This window comes from Bemisia tabaci, chromosome 7 (assembly GCF_918797505.1).
Source record: "Bemisia tabaci chromosome 7, PGI_BMITA_v3".
NCBI classification, from domain to species: Eukaryota; Metazoa; Arthropoda; class Insecta; order Hemiptera; family Aleyrodidae; genus Bemisia; species Bemisia tabaci.
The window spans coordinates 22,786,104-22,808,274 of record NC_092799.1 but is presented as its reverse complement, the minus strand read 5'-3'; the positions used below and the strand labels follow the sequence as shown (position 1 = coordinate 22,808,274).

Genomic DNA, 22,171 nt, shown 5'->3' with positions numbered 1-22,171 from the left:
TGCTTTACAGTTGGTACGGTATTTTTGGTGGATAGAATCAGATCTTGAGAATTAACAGAGATGAAGGCTTGCACATGCTAAGCATGTTTATGACAGATTTTCTCAAGTATCACATAACACATGTTTTTTTGTACATTATCTTGTATTTCTTTCATTTCTTAATCAACGTTTCGAGCAGAGTAAGAAAAAGAAATATAAGACCACTTGAATACACTTCTTCCTTTCTAACTTTTTTATCAGCTTTACTGAGACTCATTTTACGGAAATGGAGTTCTTGCATGTGTGTGGGATTTGCGATTTAAATACTCTATCTTGCGTAAAATTTTACGAGGAACACAATGGCGCCACTTGTTTTCTCTGGAACGAACTACAAAGCCCAAAAAACCTCTCTAAGTTGAGGCCGAATTGGAGGGAATATCCCTCGCTATCCCGAGAGGTCACGTCTCTACCTCAGAATCTCCGTGCAAATATAGGGCACAAAATACAAGTACGTCAGCAGGGTTGCCGTGTTTTTAGTTTTAGAGTCCCCGAAGAAAATGGCAACCCCGTTACTTTATTTGCACCCTATCTTTGCATGAAGATTTTGACTTGATGTAGAGGTGATCACGGTAGCGTGGAGTGTCCCCTCCATTACGGCCTGAAGTTTGAGAGTTTTTTTGAGGTTTGCAGTTTTTTACAGAGAAAACGACCTAACCATAGTGTTTGTCGCGAAAGTTTAATAGGAAGCAGTAATTACACCACGATTTCCTGACACACGCATGAGCTTTATTAGTTCCTCGACATTTAGATGATGTAAACGATTCTACGAATCTCGTTTTTGATCCAAGATAAATTCTGGTATACGTCGAATTTCTGGAACCGTGGTGTGGATGTCAGAAGCAAATGAACAAATGGATCTTAATAATAACGGGGCAGTGCGCGTAAAGTCCTGTTCATTAAAGGTCGGAGGCTGCTAATGCATGTTTTATAAACCCTGCATCTGGTGATTTAAAATTTCATCTACCCAGTACGCATTATGCTTTCAAGGATAGAAAAAATAAAAAAAGCTTGCTTTTTTATTTTTTCTATCATCATTAGCAATATTTCTGCTCGTGTGGCGGTAAAATTTGACGCCTTATGGCAGTGAACTTTCAGGCATCATGACAGAATTACTTAGAGGTCTCATGAAACTTGCCCGAACAGTGAGTTAGACACGGAGACACAATATTAAAAAAAATAGGGAAAAAGAGACAGATGAGTGAGAAAATAAAAAAAAAAAAAAAAAAAAAAAAAAAATTCAAGGTATAATGTCGGCATATATTAGCATGCTCTATAGCACTGGTGTTTATTGATTGCACAGCCTGAAAACAGGTCCTATAAGATGCGGGTTATGTTATCAATTGTCATCTTAGTTTTCTTCATCAATTGCTCATTCATCAATGGACTAAAAGGTTTGTGATTTTTATTTCGATTTCGCACACATTAATGAAAATGAACACATATTTTTTACCTTAGACTCGTCAATAAGCGATAACTTTAAGCTTTACTGAGCAGAAAACATCACATTTTGAAACTATGAGGTTAAACCCTCCTTCCTTTTTTTGGTTAACGCATTCCTATTATCAGATACTCAAAAATTATAATCTGCTGCAGATGTTCTCCCTTTACCATTGGTTTACTGCATGAAACAATTAATGCACTTCTGTTTTTACATCGATTCATTAAAGTTAGTCTCAGGAGGAATATTACACTTTTTCCCAGAGGATTTGTTGAAAGCAAGTTTCAAAATTTATTAAAAAAGTCTGAAAAAGGAGAGTTATTTGAAACCTCCAGCGAAATGAGAAACCTTTTTCTCGTTTCTTATCTAACAAAAAATGTACACGTACAAAATTTTACTTCGTTATCTTATTACAGAAACCATCAGAGATGATTGTATCGTATCGTAATCGTGAACTGTCGAACTTCAATGAAATTTGATGAACTTCAAAAAAATCAATCGGTCATTTGTTTTATCTACAATTTTTCAATATAGGTTGATATGTATATTCTCTATCATAAATGTTAAAATGAAATATAAAAAATAATGAAATCAAGCGAGATGTGCGCATTGTAAACCATTGTACAAAATCCATTGTTTTACAGTGGGTTCGGTATTTTTGGTCGATATTCGAGAATTAACAGAGCGAAGGCTTGCACATGCTAAGCATGTTTATAACAGATTTTCTCATGTAACACATATCACAGGTTTTTTTTTTTTTTTTTTTTTTATTTTTTACATTATCTTGTATTATTTCTTGATCAACGTTTTCCGCAGAGTAAAATTATTATCACGCCAGTTGAATTCACTTCATTATTTCTAACTTTTTATAAGCTTTATTGAGACTCATTTTACAGAAATGGAGTTCTTGCGTGTCTGTTGGATTTGCGATTTAAGGTGATTCGATGGACGCCATATTTTGTGTCAGAACGGCATGCGATATATCGCATCAATTGGTTCCATTTTTGCAGCTACACAGAAAAAAATAGATGGTGCTGACGACAGAACCTTTTGTTCACACGGCTCCCGCAGTTTCTTTGTTACAGTCACTGAAGCTTCCGTTATGAGGACAGAATACTCTGTTCCCACGACCGAAGTTCTGTCCTCACAACAGAAAAATCCTGTAAGTGTAACAAAGAAACTACGGGAGCCGTGTGAACAAAAGCTTCTGTCGTCAGCACCATCTATTTTTTTCTGTGTACTCGTCATTTTTCTCCAATTTTGAGATCGCAATTCTGTTGTCAGGAGACTAAAGCACCCACGTACCAATTTTAACAAAGAAATTCAACGTAATAAAGGCGTGGTTTTTTCAGAGAGAAAACATCGCATTCGATACTGATATCGAAACTGCACTCGAATGCGATATTTTCTCTCTGAAAAAACCACACCTTTATTACGTTGAATTTCTTTGTTAAAATTGGTAAGTGAGTGCTTTAGTCTCCTGACAACAGAATTGCGATCTCAAAATTGCAGAAAAATGACGAGTAGCTGAAAAAATGGACCCAATTGATGCGATATATCGCATGCCGTTCTGACTCAAAATATGGCGTCCATCGAATCACCTCAAGTACATATTCTATCTTGCGTAAAATTTTACGAGAAACACAGTGGTGTCACTTGTTTTCTCTGAAACGAACCACAAAGCTCAAAAAACCTCTCAAGGTACATCAGCAGGGTTGCCGTGTTTTCAGTTTTGGAGTCGCAACCCCGTTACTTTATTTTCTCCCTATGACATTATGTTTTGTCCTTTTATTTGCATGGAGATTTTGACTTGATGTAGAGGTTGTCAGGATAGCCTGGAATATCCCCTTCATTACAGCTTGCAGCTTGAGAGTTTTTTTTTAAGGTTTGGAGTTAGTTTCAAAGAAAACCATCACACCATCGTGTTTCTCGCGAAAGTTCAACAGGAATCAGTAGGTACTTACAACATGATTTCCTGACACATAACGGAGCTCCAGAAGCTCCATTAGGCCCTTGATATTCAGATGGTGTAAACAATTTTACGGCACTAAACTCGCTTTCCTGAATAATTATGATATTCGCAACATTATCTTGATTAGAATCTTATTTTTATCTCCCATTTTTTTTTATGATCCGAGATAATTTCTGGTATACGTCTAATTAATTGTGGAACCATAGTGTGGGTGGCAAATGCAAAAAAATAAAAACGGATCTTGTAACAACGGGGCAGTGCACGTACAGTCCTTTTCATTACAGGTCGGTGGCTGTTCATGCATGTTTTATAAACCCTGCATCTGATGATTTACACCTCATCTTTCCTACGCATTATGCTTTCGAGGAAAGAAAAACGATAAAAAGCAGGTCGTTAGCAAATTTTCAGCGCATGTGACAGTATTTGACACATTATGACAGTGACCTTTCGGGAATCATAACAGTGACCTTTCGGGCATCATGACAGTGACCTTTCCGGCATCATGACGGTATACTTATAGAGGTCTCGTGAAACTTGCTCAAACGGTGAGTTAGACACGGAGACACAATCGTAAAATAGGATAAAAGGAATAGATTTGTGAGGAAATAAAAAAAAAAATAATTCAAGTACAATGTGGGTATATATTAGCATGCTGTAGCACTAGTGCTCATTGATTGGATAGCCTGAAAACAGGTCCTATAAGATGAGGGTTATGTTATCAATTGTCGTGTCAGTTTTCTTCATCAATTACTCATTCATCAATGGACTATAAGATTTGTGATTTTTATTTTTTATTTTTTTTTGTACAGGATAAAGGGAAAGGAACACATAATTGCACTTAAAACTCACCAGTAAACTCCAGTTAATTTTCAATTTAATTCATTATCAATATATATTTTAACATGAATGAAGTATTTTAACACGTTTGAGTGCATGTGTTCGTCTCTTGTGATCAAAAACCTGCCTTTAAATAGACAGTATTTGATAATCGTATGGAAATTCAAAGTTTTCAAAATTTTGCCCCCTCCCATTTCTTCCGATTTTTAAATAGCGTTTTTTTTTCATGCGCCCGATTCGATTTATAAGAACCTTTCGTCGGCTAGCACTATGTGCGCGTATTTCTGTGTTTATTTTATACCAAACCTCATTTTTCTGTCTCTTAGCTGGGCAAAAGCAAGCGAGCACAGGATTTAAAGGCTCAGTCCAGCGTAAGTTATTTATCAAATTTTTGCTAATTCCCCGATTATAAATTAACAATATTCCTAAATTTCTGATTGTATCCAATGAATTCATTATCGTTTGCTTTTTTGATGCACACCTTAGACGTATAAAAAATTTCTTAACCCTTGTCTGCCGACAGGGGTCCCCTTATCCGAGGGACTCTTTACCCGGCGCTTGGTAAACATATGTGATACTCTCTTACTTTTTCTTTCAGAGATTCGCACTTTCGCAAACTAACTAAAAACAACATTCATTACTGCAAAACTGCACTGACGTGAGCCCTATGTGCATATATTCTTAAGGGTCTTAGGACCCTTGTCTTAATGCACACAGTTCCATTCGGCAGAAATACGTATAATGATTATTTGTACTCCCAGAGCTGTGGAAGATAATAATATCCCGTTTTTTCTTTCAATGTGCGCATTTGTTACACTTTTGTCCTTTAGATTTGATACAAAAGACAAACATTTTTAATCTCCAGCATCATACACCACAAAATGTCACAAAAAATGTTCGATGAGAAACTGTAAAGGTTGCATACCCTCAAAATTTCAGGATAATTTGGAATGAACACAAATTGATTCAAACTATTGACTCAACCTATTATCGGCGATTGACTCAAACTATTATCTGAGCACAATAAACTTAATTGGAGTCTTATCAGAATTGTTTTTTTTTTTAAAATACTAGAGGGCTCCGCCCCCTGGCCGCTCCGCGGCCCAACCCCCTCGTATATTCTGTCAATTCGTTATGAAAATATCACTTAATTTTTTTTAATTTACATTATTCTCGTAAATTGTATTAATATTAATACTGCTGAAGTTCTGTTAAGTGCTTATTCATTCAAAAGATCATCTTCAATTTAGCTAAAAACTTACTTCAATTAAGGTTGGAGTTTTAAAAAAAGGTGAATAATCAGTTTGAAACGGTTTATATGGGATAAAATAAAATGGATGGAAAGCAAATAGGATAGAATATAATATAATATAAACGAAATATAATAGGTTTGTCATTAATAAAACGGGATGTATTTATATTAACCTTGATAAAAGGCCACAGGTCGGTTTGATATTTAAATTAAAGAGTGGCGGTGATGCGTAACAATTTTTGGATTTGCTGCTGCAATTCCCGAGTAGTAGTGATCGCCATAAATTGCGATTTAATCGGAGAATATATCGCGATTTTATCGACGTCGCGATTTATTGCAATATTATCGGATAAAAAAATCGCGATTTTATCGACGGCGAATCATCGCAATATTATCGGGAGAAAAATCGCGATAAATTGCAATAAAATCGCGATTTTATCGAACGCGATTTTATAGAGATAAAATTGCAATAAATTGCAATTTTTCATCAACGCCTACTAACGCATGAATGACGCTTATGAAACATGTTTCTATGCCGCCGCCGCTGCCGTTTTTACCAAGGTCCGTTGGTAACTTTACCATCTCTTTTTTTTATCAATCATTGGTAATGTTAGAAAGGCAGACCGGTATTTTTACTGATTTTTCCAGGTAAGAATACCACTTTTATTCGTAATCAATTCCCGGTAACTTAATTTACCATTTTATCTCTGTAATTCTACCACAGGCGATAAAAAATATCGGCGTTTTTACCAAGGTCCATCGATATCTTTGCCATCTCACTATTCTTGGTAATTTTACAAAGACAGAATGATGAGATTACCAGTAGAACCTCATTTTACCAACCGTATTTCATAAAGTACAGTACGTATTTCATAAAGTACAGAGGAGGGAAAATAAAAAAAAAAAAAAAAATCCAATGAAAACTCGGTGTCAGTCAACGCAATGTAAAAAGTTGTAAGGTTGCGAAGCGCCGATCCATCTACATAGAGGCAATTCGCACTTGGGAATCATGTTGCGGCCATAGCCTAATGGAAAAGTGTTGGCCTACCACCGTGGCGACTGAGGCGATAATCGTTCATATGTTGATGATCCTAGCGACCGGTAAACGTGATGGACGCACGGAGAACGCCCAGAGTTAACGCCAGGGGATGAAACCCCTTGGGGACGTGATGGTACAATTTTTTATCTACCAATATTATTTTTATTATTTTTATTTTATCGGCGATAAAATCGCAATTTTTCCGTTGAAAAATGCTACTTGGGTTGGGTGATTTAATTTTACCGTGAATAATATTGGTAGATAAAAAATTGTACCATCAAGTCTCCAAGGGGTTTCATCCCCTGGCGTTAACTCTGGGCGTTCTCCGTGCGTCCATCACGTTTAGTGAAATTATAATTTTAAGTTATATACATAATAAAAAAAGGTTTGTTCATAGGGACAAAATTAATTGTTTTTAAGATAATAAGTACATTTTGCATTCCTCAATTTAAACAGTAGAAAATATACAAAGTTAATGCAGAACTTCTTGATAAACAATGTTCATTGCTGTGTTTTTATTTTTGTCGTCATCAAAATTAATGATTTTTATTTTTAAACCCTCTTTAGTCCTACATCTAGACAATGCTACATACAGTTGCCCGTGAGCGAACATTGGTCTTTCTTTATCTATAAAAATTCCCACTCTGTCAAACGATTGCCCTTGGCTTTTACTAATAGTCATAGCAAAAGCTAATCTAACGGGGAATTGTTTCCTATTCAAAACAAAAGGTAGGTTCGTTTGTTCTTTTGTGTTAAGTGTAATTTTTGGTAGTGAAACTATTTTTCCTTTTTTTTCTCCGGTTAAAATTGAGCAATGCAAAATGTATTTATTTATTTTTAAGACAATTAATCTTGTCCCATTGCACAATCCATCCTCGATACAAATGTTGCGTAGTAACATAACCACAGCTCCTTCTTTTAACTTCAAATTTTGACTTGGCATTCCTGAAGGGTTCAGTGAAGCTAAGTATTCTGGTTGATATCTCAGAGTTAACTCGTCTTGGTCTGTCAGGTCTCCGTCCACTGCAGTTGCCCAACTGAATCCTTCACTCACAATTGTTTCTCCTTCCATTTTTGAGAGTACTTCTTCATTCAATCTGTCAACTTCACAATTTCTGGATGCAAGAAGTATTGATGTTTTTAATGTTTCTTCGTTATATTCTTTAAAAATGCTATCAACAATGTTTTCATTACATATCATTTCTGATGGGAATTCAACTATTTCTTTCTTTCCATTTCCGATTTGTAGCAGCCATTCACTGAATTCTTCGTTGTTTGCTCTCATATTTTTTTCAAGTGGAAGATTTTGAAATGTTTCCATAAAGGAGAGCTTATTAAAGCTGATTTGACTATTTGATTTCTGCTTCCTTTCTTTACTACTGGCAATAATTGTCTGAAATCTCCGCCTAGGCAAACTGCTTTTCCTCCGAATGGATCATTGTTTCTCATTAAATCTTGCAAGGTTACGTTCACTATTTGAAAAGCTGTTGACAATATCATTGAAGCCTCATCCCATATTATAAAATCAACTTCTGTTAATATTTGTTTTAATGCTGTTGTAAGTTTTGCCGGTTTAATGTCGTTTTCGGATGTCATCTGAAGTGGCAATTTAAAAACCCTGTGAGCTGTTTTTCCACCAGGAAGTTGATAAATGCGGTTATCGAAACGTGCGATTATCGATACATGCGATTTGTTGTGTTTGATTGTGTTTCATGGTGTGTTTGATGTGTTTGATTGTGTTTCATGATGTGTTTGTTGTGTTTGATGTGTTTGATTGTGTTTCATGATGTGTTTGTTGTGTTTGATGTGTTTGATTGTGTTTCATGATGTATTTGTTGTGTTTAATGTGTTTGATTGTGTTTCATGATGTGTTTGTTGTGTTTGATGTGTTTTAGGTGTATCATGATGTGTATATTGCGTTTTACGTGTTTCATGATGTGTTTGATGTGTTTGCTATGTTTCATGATGCATTTGATGTGTTTTATCCCGGTTCCTTAACATAGTTACATCCACTATTATAAATGACTATACTGTATAGGTAAAATTACTGCATATTATCCCGGTCACTCTGAAGAAATCCGGTTTTATACCAGTCATTACTGCTTTAGAAAAAAACGATGTATCGAAGATCGATACACAAAGATCGATATCCTTCCTGTTTTCCCGGTTTCTTAATATAGGTACATCCCGTTTTATCCATGACTATCCTGTATAGGTAAAATTCCTCCACTTTATCCCGGTCACTATGAAGAAATCCCGTTTATACCAGTCATTACTGCTTTAGAAAAAACGATGTATCGAATATCGATACAGAATGATCGATATCCTTCCTGTTATACCAGTTTATTAATATAGGTGCATCCCGTTTTATCGATGACTATCCTGTATAAGTAAAATTCCTCCCTTTTATCCCGGTTATTATGAAGGAATCCCGTTTTATCCCAGTCATTACTGCTTTAGAAAAAAACGATGTATCGAAGATCGATACACAAGGATCGATATCCTTCCTGTTATCCCGGTTTATTAATATAGGTACATCCCGTTCATCCATGACTATCCTGTATAGGTAAAATTCCTCCCTTTTATCCCGGTTATTATGAAGAAATCCCGTTTTATCCAAGTCAATACTGCTTTAGAACAAACGATGTATCGAATATCGATACACAATGATCGATATCCTTCCTGTTATCCCGGTTTATTAATATAGGTACATCCCGTTCATCCATGACTATCCTGTATATGTAAAATTCCTCCCTTTTATCCCGGTTATTATGAAGAAATCCCGTTTTATCCCAGTCAATACTGCTTTAGAACAAACGATGTATCGAAGATCGATACACAATGATCGATATCCTTCCTGTTATCCCGGTTTATTAATATAGGTACATCCCGTTCATCCATGACTATCCTGTATAGGAGGTAAAATTACTCCCTTTTATCCCGGTTATTATGAAGAAATCCCGTTTTATCCCAGTCAATACTGCTTTAGAACAAACGATGTATCGAATATCGATACACAAAGATCGATATCCTTCCTGTTATCCCGGTTTATTAATATAGGAACATCCCGTTCATCCATGACTATCCTGTATAGGTAAAATTCCTCCCTTTTATCCCGGTTATTATGAAGAAATCCCGTTTTATCCCAGTCAATACTGCTTTAGAACAAACGATGTATCGAATATCGATACACAAAGATCGATATCCTTCCTGTTATCCCGGTCTATTAATATAGGAACATCCCGTTCATCCATGACTATCCTGTATAGGTAAAATTCCTCCCTTTTATCCCGGTTATTATGAAGAAATCCCGTTTTATCCCAGTCAATACTGCTTTAGAACAAACGATGTATCGAATATCGATACACAAAGATCGATATCCTTCCTGTTATCCCGGTTTATTAATATAGGTACATCCCGTTCATCCATGACTATCCTGTATAGGTAAAATTCCTCCCTTTTATCCCGGTTATTATGAAGAAATCCCGTTTTATCCCAGTCAATACAGCTTTAGAACAAACGATGTATCGAAGATCGATACACATTGATCGAGATCCTTCCTGTTTTCCCGGTTTCTTAATATAGGTACATCCCGTTCATCCATGACTATCCTGTATAGGTAAAATTCCTCCCTTTTATCCCGGTTATTATGAAGAAATCCCGTTTTATCCCAGTCAATACTGCTTTAGAACAAACGATGTATCGAAGATCGATACACAAAGATCGATATCCTTCCTGTTATCCCGGTTTATTAATAGAGGTACATCCCGTTCATCCATGACTATCCTGTATAGGTAAAATTCCTCCCTTTTATCACGGTTATTATGAAGAAATCCCGTTTTATCCCAGTCAATACAGCTTTAGAACAAACGATGTATCGAAGATCGATACACAAAGATCGATATCCTTCCTGTTTTCCCGGTTTCTTAATATAGGTACATCCCGTTCATCCATGACTATCCTGTATAGGTAAAATTCCTCCCTTTTATCCCGGTTATTATGAAGAAATCCCGTTTTATCCCAGTCAATACTGCTTTAGAACAAACGATATATCGAAGATCGATACACAAAGATCGATATCCTTCCTGTTATCCCGGTTTATTAATATAGGTACATCCCGTTCATCCATGACTCTCCCGTATAGGATGTAAAATTCCTCCCTTTTATCCCGGTTATTATGAAGAAATCCCGTTTTATCCCAGTCAATACAGCTTTAGAACAAACGATGTATCGAATATCGATACACAAAGATCGATATCCTTCCTGTTATCCCGGTTTATTAATATAGGTACATCCCGTTCATCCATGACTATCCTGTATAGGTAAAATTCCTCCCTTTTATCCCGGTTATTATGAAGAAATCCCGTTTTATCCCAGTCAATACTGCTTTAGAACAAACGATATATCGAAGATCGATACACAAAGATCGATATCCTTCCTGTTATCCCGGTTTATTAATATAGGTACATCCCGTTCATCCATGACTCTCCCGTATAGGATGTAACTTTCCTCCCTTTTATCCCGGTTATTATGAAGAAATCCCGTTTTATCCCAGTCAATACTGCTTTAGAACAAACGATGTATCGAATATCGATACACAATGATCGATATCCTTCCTGTTATCCCGGTTTATTAATATAGGTACATCCCGTTTTTCTAGGACTATCCTGTATAGGTAATAATCCTCCCTTTTATCCTGGTTATTAGAAGAAATACATCCATTTTTATACCTGTCTACCTATCAATAATTCCTTTACGGAAGAATACATTTAAATTTCCCGGGGATTTTCAATGACGTTTTCTGATTGGTTAATGAAAGACCAATGAGAATGCGAAATGACACGGACGTACACACAAAAAAGGCCTTATTTTTTTTTACTATAGTAAGAAATTTGACTCCATATTTCCGAAGAAACTTTATGTGCGTATTGAAATTGCTATGATGATGAACACGTAAGGCACTTTTAGATAAGCGGATTTCCAAATAGCGTGGTCTCAGGGAGTGGAATAAAGTATCAAAATTGATTACAGCTGAGATTTTAGAGGCATTTTCTTTATAGTTGTACGTGAAATAATTTTTTAAATCTTATTTTTCCATTTTTAGGTATGATCTCGGGTGGTCTCCAAGGTCTACGCAATCTTTCGAGTAAAAGTTATGGGAGCTTTCGCAGCCTCTCTGACAGCAAATTTAGCCTCAGAAGCGATTCATTCATGACCGATAGAACCGATGCCGAGAGAGAATCATGGCAGGCTCAAAGTAAGTTTCACACAATGAGAGACAAACGGAGGGACAAGGAGAGATAAAAGCAGAGAAAGAATATAAATTTTAAAAGCAATATAACTCAAGTAAATCGAATAAGAAACCGATTATTGAGCTTTCTTTAAAGACTAAATTTCATGAACAATTAAGTGAAGAAGTAGTTTGGAGACCGATTTGTTAATCGATGTTTCTTTTTCTTTTTTTATCATTTCGCACTATAAAAACATTTTTTGTAAAACACAGCAGCTGAAAAGAATTAAAAAATCATACTTTTGAATCTTCATCCGAAATTAGAGAAAAATTAAGATTCACGTCAATTTGAAAAGTCACTACAACAAGCGTAAAAAACATAGCCATTCAATACAGGTTTATTACATAGGCTCATTAATTTTTTTCACGGCATTAGTGGGTTCAGTTATGTTATTATTTGTGCACGCTTTGTAGACATTTTACCCCACAAATGCCTTTATCTCGTTTTATTTTCAGGTTTAGCCTCAGGAGTAAAAGAAAAGGTGAAAAAAGCTGCAAGTTATGGCTCATCATCTTTGAAAGCTTTGGCATCAGGTATTTCATTTTCCTCACAAACCTACGTTACTTTGATAAAGAAAACTTGTTTTATTTTACGTGAAATTTATTGATCCCCGGATTCGGAATAAGATGAAAGTGACTGAATCCATATCAAGAGCAAGTAATGGGTTCGATTGAAATTAAGTGTTACATAGGCTGATTCCAAGTCGAAGGTGCGCAAATCAAGTTGCCTCAGTGTGAGCAATAGAAATGATGATTATAATATATTGACAAAATTTGGACAATATCGAGGGTGAAGGGGAGGGAAGCAAAAACGTCAGTTTGCAACAAGCTGTCCACGAATATTGTGAAACTCAGCTAAAGCTCTGGGCTAGTACTCTGTGCGAGGAAAAACGGTGCATTAATATTCAGTCCTTACCAATTTTTCTCCAAATAAATTCAAAATCTTTGAAAGCTTTGATTTACCCTCACATGAGTCACATGACGTCGGCCGTCGGCCTGCCACTATTCTCAATTCCTGTTACTATTTATCTTAAATAGATGGATCTACACTTAAGAGGAAGATCGCGTTTAACATCCGCGATTATCGTGTGCATAATATTGATATAATTCATGCGAACATGCTTCCTTTTAGAATTAATACGCCCCAATGATAGGTGCCTTATGCTACCCTCTACAGTCCCTTCCAGATGTATCCCTTCCATTGTTAATTCACGTCTTTTACGTTTTTTAGGTGTTTTGGAGGGTGTGCGTCGTAGGACAAGTAGACAGAGATCCCAAGAATTTGAATCTTCTGACGGTGAGAACAGATTTATTTTGTTCAACGTCTTACAAAGATGTCATTCTATCCGAGATTGTATTTTTCTCTTTTGTACTTTCGTATTGCAATTTTTTTCATCCATCTTTATCTTACAAAAAGGAGTCAATATCACGTAGCGGTGCAATTTGTGTCGCAAGAACAAAAAAAAACCCTTAATTTCTTTGGACGATAGCTTTGAATGGGTTACTTCTGCATCACTTTGGCTCAAAGACGTATTCAAAAGACAAAATAAAGTCCATGACGGCCATCTTGATCACACATTAAATCAGACCAATCTATATAAATAAAATCGTTGGGAGTTTCACTGTAACGCTTATTTCTGGAGTTCTACCGGACCGATTTCGACGATGCTTGACTCTGGTTAAAGCCCTTGACGTCCCGATGTCCGCAAAACTTTCAGACTTCCAAATTTTTCAGCCTCTTTCGCTTGAGACGCTTTTAAAGCCAAATCCACCCCCCTCCGACCTTAAGTTTCCGAGAGTTGCGGTATGTTTCCGTTGTAACGCCTAATTTGAGAGATCTACCGGGGCGATTTTTACGATTTTTGGGTCGACCGCAAGCTCCTAGCTTCTAGATGCTCGCAAAATTGTCAGACTTCCAAATTTTTCAGACTCTTCTTCCTGAGACGCTCTTAAAGCCAAATCCACCCCCCTCCGGCCTTAAGTTCCCGGGAATTGGTTATGTTTCCTGTTGTAACGCCTATTTTGAGAGATCTACCGGGGCGATTTTTACGATTTTTGGGTCGATTGAAAGCTTCTAGCTCCTAGATGCTCGCAAAACTATGAGAATTTCCAATTTTTCAGCCATATCTGTGTAAACCGCTGAGAGATGCAAATAGACCCCTCTCCATATTACTACTACACAGCCTTCACCCAACGCCGAAGGTCAAACTCGGACTCTGTCTCAGCACTGCTCTGTCTGAATAAAAGGAAGCCGCCGCAGCTACGTGGTTCCATAAAACTGTCGAAGCGGCGCGATGACATGGGTTTTCCCGTCCTTTTGTCTAACAACCCTCGAGACCGAGACTGCTCGCTACGGGATCGCAGCCCTATTGTCTCATATGCCAAACAAAATCTGACCCTCAAAATTTAAAGACAGTAAAAATGCAATTTTTTCTATCATTCGGAAATTGTTTTTACAGTGTATATTTTTCGATTCGCGGTGAAATTTTGAGCAGAATGGTGGTCAAACTAATGAAAATACATGATTCTACGGTACACTAAGATCGATACCACAACTGCTGCATTTATAACTTGCTGAACGATATTTCCGTTACTTATCAACATATCACGACGAAATTTAGTTCATTGTAATATACTTTTTTAGCAGAGCGTAAATTTACTGAGAAAGTTGAAATCGAACCCGATGAGAGAAATTTCATCAATTTTTTTGGAGCTCCACTAGGCCGAGCAGGAAGGGAAAAAAGGATGACGAATTGAGATCTATTGCTGCCGCCTGGTCTCCTGACTCATGTCCAGGCCCAGCTGTTCTTGAACGCTTTGACGAGATTTTGTCGGCAGACGAGTCAAAACATGATTTTCCGACCAGGGAGCGACATCCAAACCTCGCGCTAATCCTCTCATTGTATTTTTATTGGAGTTATGTCCGAATACTTTGAAGAAAAGCCGAAAATGGTCTCTTTTTTAAAGCGCAGTGTTTGCAATTCTGCCCTGCTAAGGAAGAACGACATATGAACATTCGGGAGTTGCCAAATTTTCTTCGATAAAATGTTTATTTTTGAGGAAAATTATGAATATTTTCTCCATGAAATTTTCAGACGTTTTAGATCAAATTAAAAACAAAAGTATCCAAGAAATTGTACAAGCATTCAAAAATTTTCCTGAAATTTAGTGGTTTTCCAGGGGAAATTTGGCAACGTCTGAAGACTCATACGGCGTTCTTCCTTACCACTGCAGAATTATGTTCGTCCCTCCCGTTACCCCTACATCAGCCACCTTATCGAAGAGCAAAGGAAAACCGTGGGAAAAAACAGGAAACAAAATGTTTTCAGGACTGAATTGCTTCCTCTGAGTTGCTCCGAAAATCAGTCTATTCGTGTACGCTGCCAACTTAGCTGCATCCTGCATCTCGAGAGCAACACTGATTAGATTTCGAAATCTCGCGACTTTTTGAGAGGTTGCCCATAGCTCATCTGCTTTCGTCGGATACGTTCTTTTACGGTTATGTTAGTTGATCAATGGGTACTTGACAATATCTGCTCAATTTTTATTTCTTTTTTCACGGAACATTTCCGATTTGTGAGTGTCCGATACTGAGTGATACTATTTTGCCTCTGTATTCGCGAGATACGTTCTTTTGCGGCCGCGCCAGTCGATGAATGGATATTTAGCAATTTCTATTCATACTTTCTTTCCTTTCTTTTTTTTTACGGAATATCCTCGGTTTTTTAGTGTCCAACCCAGTGCGAGGCTATTGTACACCTGTTTTCGCCAGAAACGTTCTACACGATTTCTGCTCATATTTTCTGGGTGCAAATGTGCGAGATTGTTGCGTCCTGTGCATGAAGTTTGTCTCTTTTTAGTGTGTCTACTAATTAATGAGTTCCTTGAGTTAGTAGCTAACGACTAGGAGGAGTAACTCCAAATTTACATGTATTTTGCCGGTCAGTGCCGAGTAACCGAAAATCCTTCTTTCTTAAAGTAATGCGTTTTGTACCCCGTTCGTTCATAAGTCTGTTGCTTTGGCGTGGTGTTGGTTGGAGTCCTGGAGGACCCCAGTGAGCTACTCCTACTGGCCAATACCAAGTGCGCAGGGCTAACATTGTCATATTCCGGAGGGACTTCGCCTTTTTTAACTCACAGTTAATGCCCCCCCCCCCCCCCCCCCGAAGAAAAATCCCTTACCGGAAAACTACCCATAATGCTTCCTGGCAATTTCGCGTAATTTCGTTTTTCTTTTGAAAATTTACAAGGAAGATCATTACGGAACTGAAAACAGGAAAACTAATTTAGGAAGGAATGCCTCTCGTATTCATGTATTCAGAAAAGAGTTCTTATTGGATTACATTACTTTATCATCTTTTTGCATTTACGGCACGGAATACGGCTCGCTTGCGAGCCGTAAGTCACTCGCGAAGCGAGTGACCGGGAGTCCAGGGGGCGAAGCCCCCGGCTAGACGCGAGACGAGCGAAGCGAGCCACAGCGGCTAGTAAGGAATAAGGCAGTGGCGTTGTGACGTCTTCAAGTCACTCACGTTGATCGTATATTAAAGCAGATTATGAGGCAGGCAGAGTCGCTGTCACGTCCTCAAGTAACTCATGTTTTAATTTCAAAAGCCACTATGTTTAACGTTTAAAAATTGTCTGTAACTGTTAACAAACAGTTGTGCAGTTGTGAATTGTTTGAAGATCAGGATCTTCAAATCACAGAATGACCAAAAACTTTAATGATGTAATAGGTGAAGGAGAGAGAAAATAAACTTAAAGCCAAACCCGTTGGCGCCATTGAGAACATGGCGCCTGGTCGAATGAATAAAGGTTGCGAGTCAGAGACAGAGGGGGCCAACAACGTCCACAAAGAGTGGGCGCGCTCAATAAAAAAATATTTACAGGGCATAGTGTTTTTAATGCACATACAGGGTGTACCAAAAGTCCGTCCCACCCCTGCTAACTTTTGAACGAATTGAGCTAGGGTAATGAAACTTTGGGAATGTCCCTATCTCAAAGGGGACCATCTTTTGGGGGGGTCAAAATTTTGGTCCCCCCTCAGGGAGGGCGCGGGGGCCCCTAACTTTTTTTTTCAAATGGCAACCCCTATCTTGTGATGCCTCATTCGAAAGAGCATACAAAACTAAGAATTTTGGCGCAAACCGCAGATCAATATCTTAATTTTTGACCGAGTTATGATAGGCCAAAGGTCAAATTTGACCTATTTTCAAAAAATCATAACTCCGGTTCAAATTATCGTAAAGAAAAAATTAAAACGGGAAAATGTACCAAATTGTGTCCGCTTTTAAGTAAAAATTGCAGAAATCACTTCGTTTTAATTTTAAGGGGGGGCTCGGACCCCCAAATACGTCAATTCAAAGGTCATTCAATTTTCCCGCGAAATAAGCCAATTTCGCCTAGATTTGCCTCCACTTTATCTCAGTAAGGTCGAAATCAGTTCAACATTACGTTGGCAAGTCCCCAAATTTCGGGAAAAGTTGAAAAAAACGAAATTTAAACGGTCAAATTTAATCACCTTAACGTACATACTCCAGGTATTTCTACGGGAAAGGGGACTTAAACGATTTCTGATACATTATTCAGAGTATTCTCTATATTGCAATATTTTTTTTTGTAAGTAGAAGTCCTCGAAAGCCTCACAAAACCTTACAACTACTGAGCCAATCAGAGAACGGCGCAAACATACCAATACTTCAGGTATAACCCCGGTAGTCGTAAAGAAAATGAAACTTTTTTTTCGGAGTTAATGATACACTATATTTTGCTCTATTACAGTTGACATTGAGTGGTGCTACGATCTGCCCATTGGTACAGAGTTACAATTACCTAAATCAACATGCACCATCGTCTCGCCTTGCCTCCCTGAACAAGATGTCGCATATACGGTAGAAATCAGTTCCTCGCCCCGATGTATGTGCACACCAACGCCCCCCTCCTCGCCAAAGCCAAGACACTCGCCAACTGGTTCACCAAGAAGTTCCCCAACCGGTTCACCATCGCGCTCACCACCGCGTGGCAAATCCGATTCGCCACGGTCAAGATCTCCAGAGCAATCACGTAGCAGTTCACTCGAACGGCGCAGAAGAACCTCGCCTGACCGAACGGTTAAAACGCCACCGGAAACCTCGGGCCAAAAATCACCAGAGGATTTGCCGCGCAAAGGAGGCCTTAAGAAACAGTCCAAAAAGTCGCCTGGGGGGTCGCGCAAGGTATCACCTGTGCCCACCCTTCAATTCACGGATACGCCCCACTTCACACAGATCCCCTCCAGCCCCAATAAGCCCCTGCCTCCACCTGGACCTCTGAAACCTTCGATAAGTCTCCCCAAGGGTCTCATTGAGCTCCCCAAAACCTCGACCAGTGATCCTAAAACCTCTTCCTCAAAAAAGCGGTCTCCGCTCAAGACTCCACAAAAATCTCCACCCCAGTCTCCACCCAAGCCTTCGCCCGAGTCTCCACCCAAGCCTTCGCCCAAGTCTCCACCCAAATCTCCACCCAAATCTCCACCTAAGTCTCCACCCAAATCTCCACCTAAGTTTCCACCCAAGCCTGCAGATCCTCAGTGGCCACCGCCGCCGCGAAAATTTGTATTCCCTCGTGCGAGCTGGCGAAGGGAAATGCAAAACATGGGATTGCCTGAGCCTCAACCTCAACCTCAGCCGCGACCTCCTGCACCCCTTCCACCCCCGCCGCCAGAGGTGCCTCCTTCTCCACCCCGGATGTTCAAATTTGCCCGAATAAATTGGCGAGATCCGACGGGCGTCGGTCAACGGATGAAGCATTTCCTGCCCGCAGCAGCTCCCAATATCGATCCTAACGATCCTCATCAAGTGGCTTTCTTTCACTTGCAAAATAAATTGCTCAGATACTTTGGTAAGGACCGGTACTCTGTCATGCTAAGAAACAACGCCTCACAGTTGATCGAGTATATTAGAGAGGTCGGACGAAAAGCTTTTGACTAAAACTGCAAATGTTGATGTTTATTTCGTCACATTTTAAATTTTAAAGGGTGCTTGTAGTATGAAATTTCACGAGTGACCCAGTGAAACCACTTTAAGAGCCTCAAAATATTGTATAAACGGAGTTACACGCGCTTAAAGTTTCGTAATTTTGCCCGAACTATCCTGTTGGTTCGATCCACTGTGCGCCGTGTGAGTCTTAGGACGCTGTCATATTTATTTCAATAAATAACGAACTTTCTGAGAAAATAGTGAATATTTTTCTTTAAAAAAAAAAATATTTAAAATGTTTGCGGTTGTAGCGCTTGCACCGTGATCGGGGGGTCCCGGGTTTGACTCCCGGACAGGTGACCCGAGTTTGATGGTCTCAAATAACGATTATCTGGGGCTAGCTTGATAAGAGACGGAGGAGGACTTGAGGGACGGTAAAGCGCAAGATTATCCCTCGTGGGATATTTGAAGTGGAAAATAAAAAATGTCAGACAATTTTGTTCGCAATTTCACATAAAATATCTGACAATTTCAAGAAAAAATTCGTATAACTTTTCTCAAACATATGTTTTGTCAGGGAAAATTTGCCAACTCTCAAATGTCCATACGGCGTTCTTCCTTAGCATAGCAATACCATTTTCACGCTTCAGAGGTGCGTTCAAAATGTTGAATATACCGATGGCAAATCCAGGGAAGGGGTTTCAATGATGTGGCCCCCTATTGACCCCAGAAAAAAAGATCGAGACAATGAATCGGACCTGATCATATGGATTACATGCATTTTGCAAAAAGGGACCACTGTCTTTGGCTCTTCTATAAAAGCACCCTTCTGCATAGGGAGACCAATGGAATATAAGTTGTTTCTAAAATGAGCCGAGAATAGTGGTTCCTCATTGCAAAATGTAATCCATATCATACCCTACTCTATAATATAAAAGTCGTATTTTGTTCGACGAAACAACTCGGAAAATCTCGTAACAGTCGTATTTTGTTCGAATGTTATTTATGTTAAGGGGCGTGGCCTATTTTTATTCGTTTCATTATTTTGCACAATTTGGCAACGTTTTGCGACATTGTTTCGAAACAATCGGAACGTCCTCAGAGCTTGTTACGGCTGTTGTGTAAATTTGTTAACAAGATTTCGCCGACATCGGTTGGTCAAGTGGTTAGCGCAACTGATCACAGACCTAGATGTCGCGGGTTCGAATCCCGGCCTCGGTGGCAAGATTTGATGGTCTCAGATCTTGTCACCGTGGAGTGGCATGGATGTTTCTCTTCGTTTCTTCCTTCGTTTCTTCCTTTGTACTTCTGTTTCTACTGTTGTTGTAATCTTCCCATCATTTAGCGGTGGCTGTTTGTCTACACGACTAAGGCCAATGAACTATACCTAGAGTGCGCAAGCTCTCAAAAAAAAAAAATTTCTAACCTCACTTCTAGCTGCTTTGCTCTCATTGGTTGTGAAAAAGTGACGCAAATAACACAAAATCGGTAACAGGAAACAATTGTTGCGGCGAACAAAATACGACTAAAGTCATAAGAGTGCCAATCGTAACGGAAATACCAGAAAAAAAAAAAAATGTTTTCGTGAATTGTTCTAATCGATACTCATACATTCCAGGAAAGGACCCCGAAGATGAACGTGGTTCAAATAAATTAAATAGGTATAGGTTTGGATAATAAAATCCTTGCTTTGTTTGTGATTTGATTGCTTGTCTGTTCGAATAGCTATGCACACTGCTCCTCATAGGGAATTGTTCCGTCAGGAACTGTCCGATCTTCATGGAGATCAATTCAAACCAGAAGCCATAGATCAACAAACGCGCTCCAGAGAATGGATTGAAAAAAACTGCGGTCCTTTAAAGGATGAGGATCGGGTAGCATGTAAGTCAACAAAATTCAACATTACTTGAATATTTCGTAAAAATTTAATGCTCCACTCATTTTAGCTTCGTCTCTCATATTTTACTAATGGCCAGGGTCAACAATAACCATGATTGGTGTTCGATTATGGCTCGAAAACAAAACCCCGGTTCGATCGGTTTCCAATTGTGAATTTGAACTAGAATTTGCAAGTTTTGGCGACGAAACGTATCACTTTTAGACATTTTTACCAAATTTTAGACTTCTCTACAATGATTCTGAACATATGAGTGGAATGCTAGAATCTTTATAAAAACGAGTATCGTTAGGCAAACTGCACTTAGATCCATGCTCAGCTATAAAATGTTCGGTTGCTCATCACGTCCAAGATCTTGGAATCCATGCTCACTTTAATTTGGGATAATTTTTTCGAAACATCGAAGTTAGCATAGCATCCACAATTGTGGAATGCAGGTATTCTTTAACAATACACGAGCATAGGGTCCAAAAACTTATTAAGACAATTTTTGTGAAATAAAGGCGAAATAGTGTGTCCTCGAAAAAAATGGTACATTTCTCAGGTTAGGTTAGTTTAGGCTAGGTGAGGTTAGGTTTAGGTTAGGTAAGCGAAGTATACGATTTTTTATCGTGATAAACGTTAAAACTTAGAGTGGTCTGATCATTAATTGTGTTCAGGTTTCCATAACAATAAAGAATTGAAATATCCTAAGAGTTACTATCAAGTTTCAGAATGAATTTTGATACAAATATTTTAACTCCAGTGTGGAGGGTGAAGTATCACACGAAACTGAAGGGGTTTTCGACGGGCGAAGACAGTTTGTATTTTATTACGACGACGCGTATGACGTGAACCAATGAAATAAACCCGCATCTCCCCGTCATTTCTTTGAGGACTAGGTCAGAATCTGCCAAGTTACGAAACATTTGCGAGAACATTTGCAAATAATGCAGTTTCTAGTGAGGTTTATCCCGACTATTTGCTGGAAAACTCTTCATGGACCTTCGATTAGCGATTGAAAGATTCTATGATTTACCATCAATATGCACAATAATTCTAAAAACATGCGAATAAAATGAAAAAAGGGTACTTTTTTATTCCTCAATTTTATTTCCCATAAACGTATTCCTAAATGTTGTTTTCATTCAATGCCTGTCCAGAAGTTTTACTGTTTCGTGTTATTCTCCATTATTTCCTTCCTAATAGGACAAACCGAAGAAAATAAAGGTATCTTGTTTTTTCCCATCGAAGTGTAAATGTCCATAGCAGCTAGGGTACCGGAGAATACAAATATTTGACTACTACTGCTTTCATTCTTCCCTTCTTCCTCAGAATTTCTCATTTTCAAGTTGTTCTTTTTTCCTTTTACCCTCTCGAGCTGATAGAATTCATTACACCTAAAAAAAAAAAAAAAAAAAAAAAAAAAAAAAAAAAAAAAAAAAGTTCACCTTTCAGCCAAAGTATCACAA

The 22,171-nt window shown here is 38.3% G+C and overlaps 1 protein-coding gene across 1 annotated transcript; it reads left to right on the top strand.

Moving 5' to 3' along the window:
• The first annotated feature begins 2,269 nt into the window (after positions 1-2,269).
• Positions 2,270-22,099, top strand: LOC109036057 (uncharacterized). Its single transcript, XM_072302306.1, has 7 exons — positions 2,270-2,413; positions 3,085-4,657; positions 11,682-11,834; positions 12,324-12,401; positions 13,099-13,164; positions 17,649-18,746; positions 20,549-22,099. Exons 2-7 carry the CDS (start codon positions 4,513-4,515, stop codon positions 20,731-20,733), a joined length of 1,725 nt encoding a protein of 574 aa, XP_072158407.1. The 5' UTR covers positions 2,270-2,413; positions 3,085-4,512; the 3' UTR covers positions 20,734-22,099.
• The last annotated feature ends 72 nt before the right edge of the window (positions 22,100-22,171 follow it).

Excerpts from the sequence above, each read along its gene's own strand:
- LOC109036057 (XM_072302306.1), top strand. The coding sequence starts at position 4,513 with ATGCGCCCGATTCGATTTATAAGAACCTTTCGTCGGCTAGCACTATGT. Across the intron at positions 13,165-17,648 it reads AGAATTTGAATCTTCTGACG|TTGACATTGAGTGGTGCTAC; the intron begins GTGAGAACAGAT and ends GCTCTATTACAG. Across the intron at positions 18,747-20,548 it reads TAAATTGCTCAGATACTTTG|CTATGCACACTGCTCCTCAT; the intron begins GTAAGGACCGGT and ends CTGTTCGAATAG.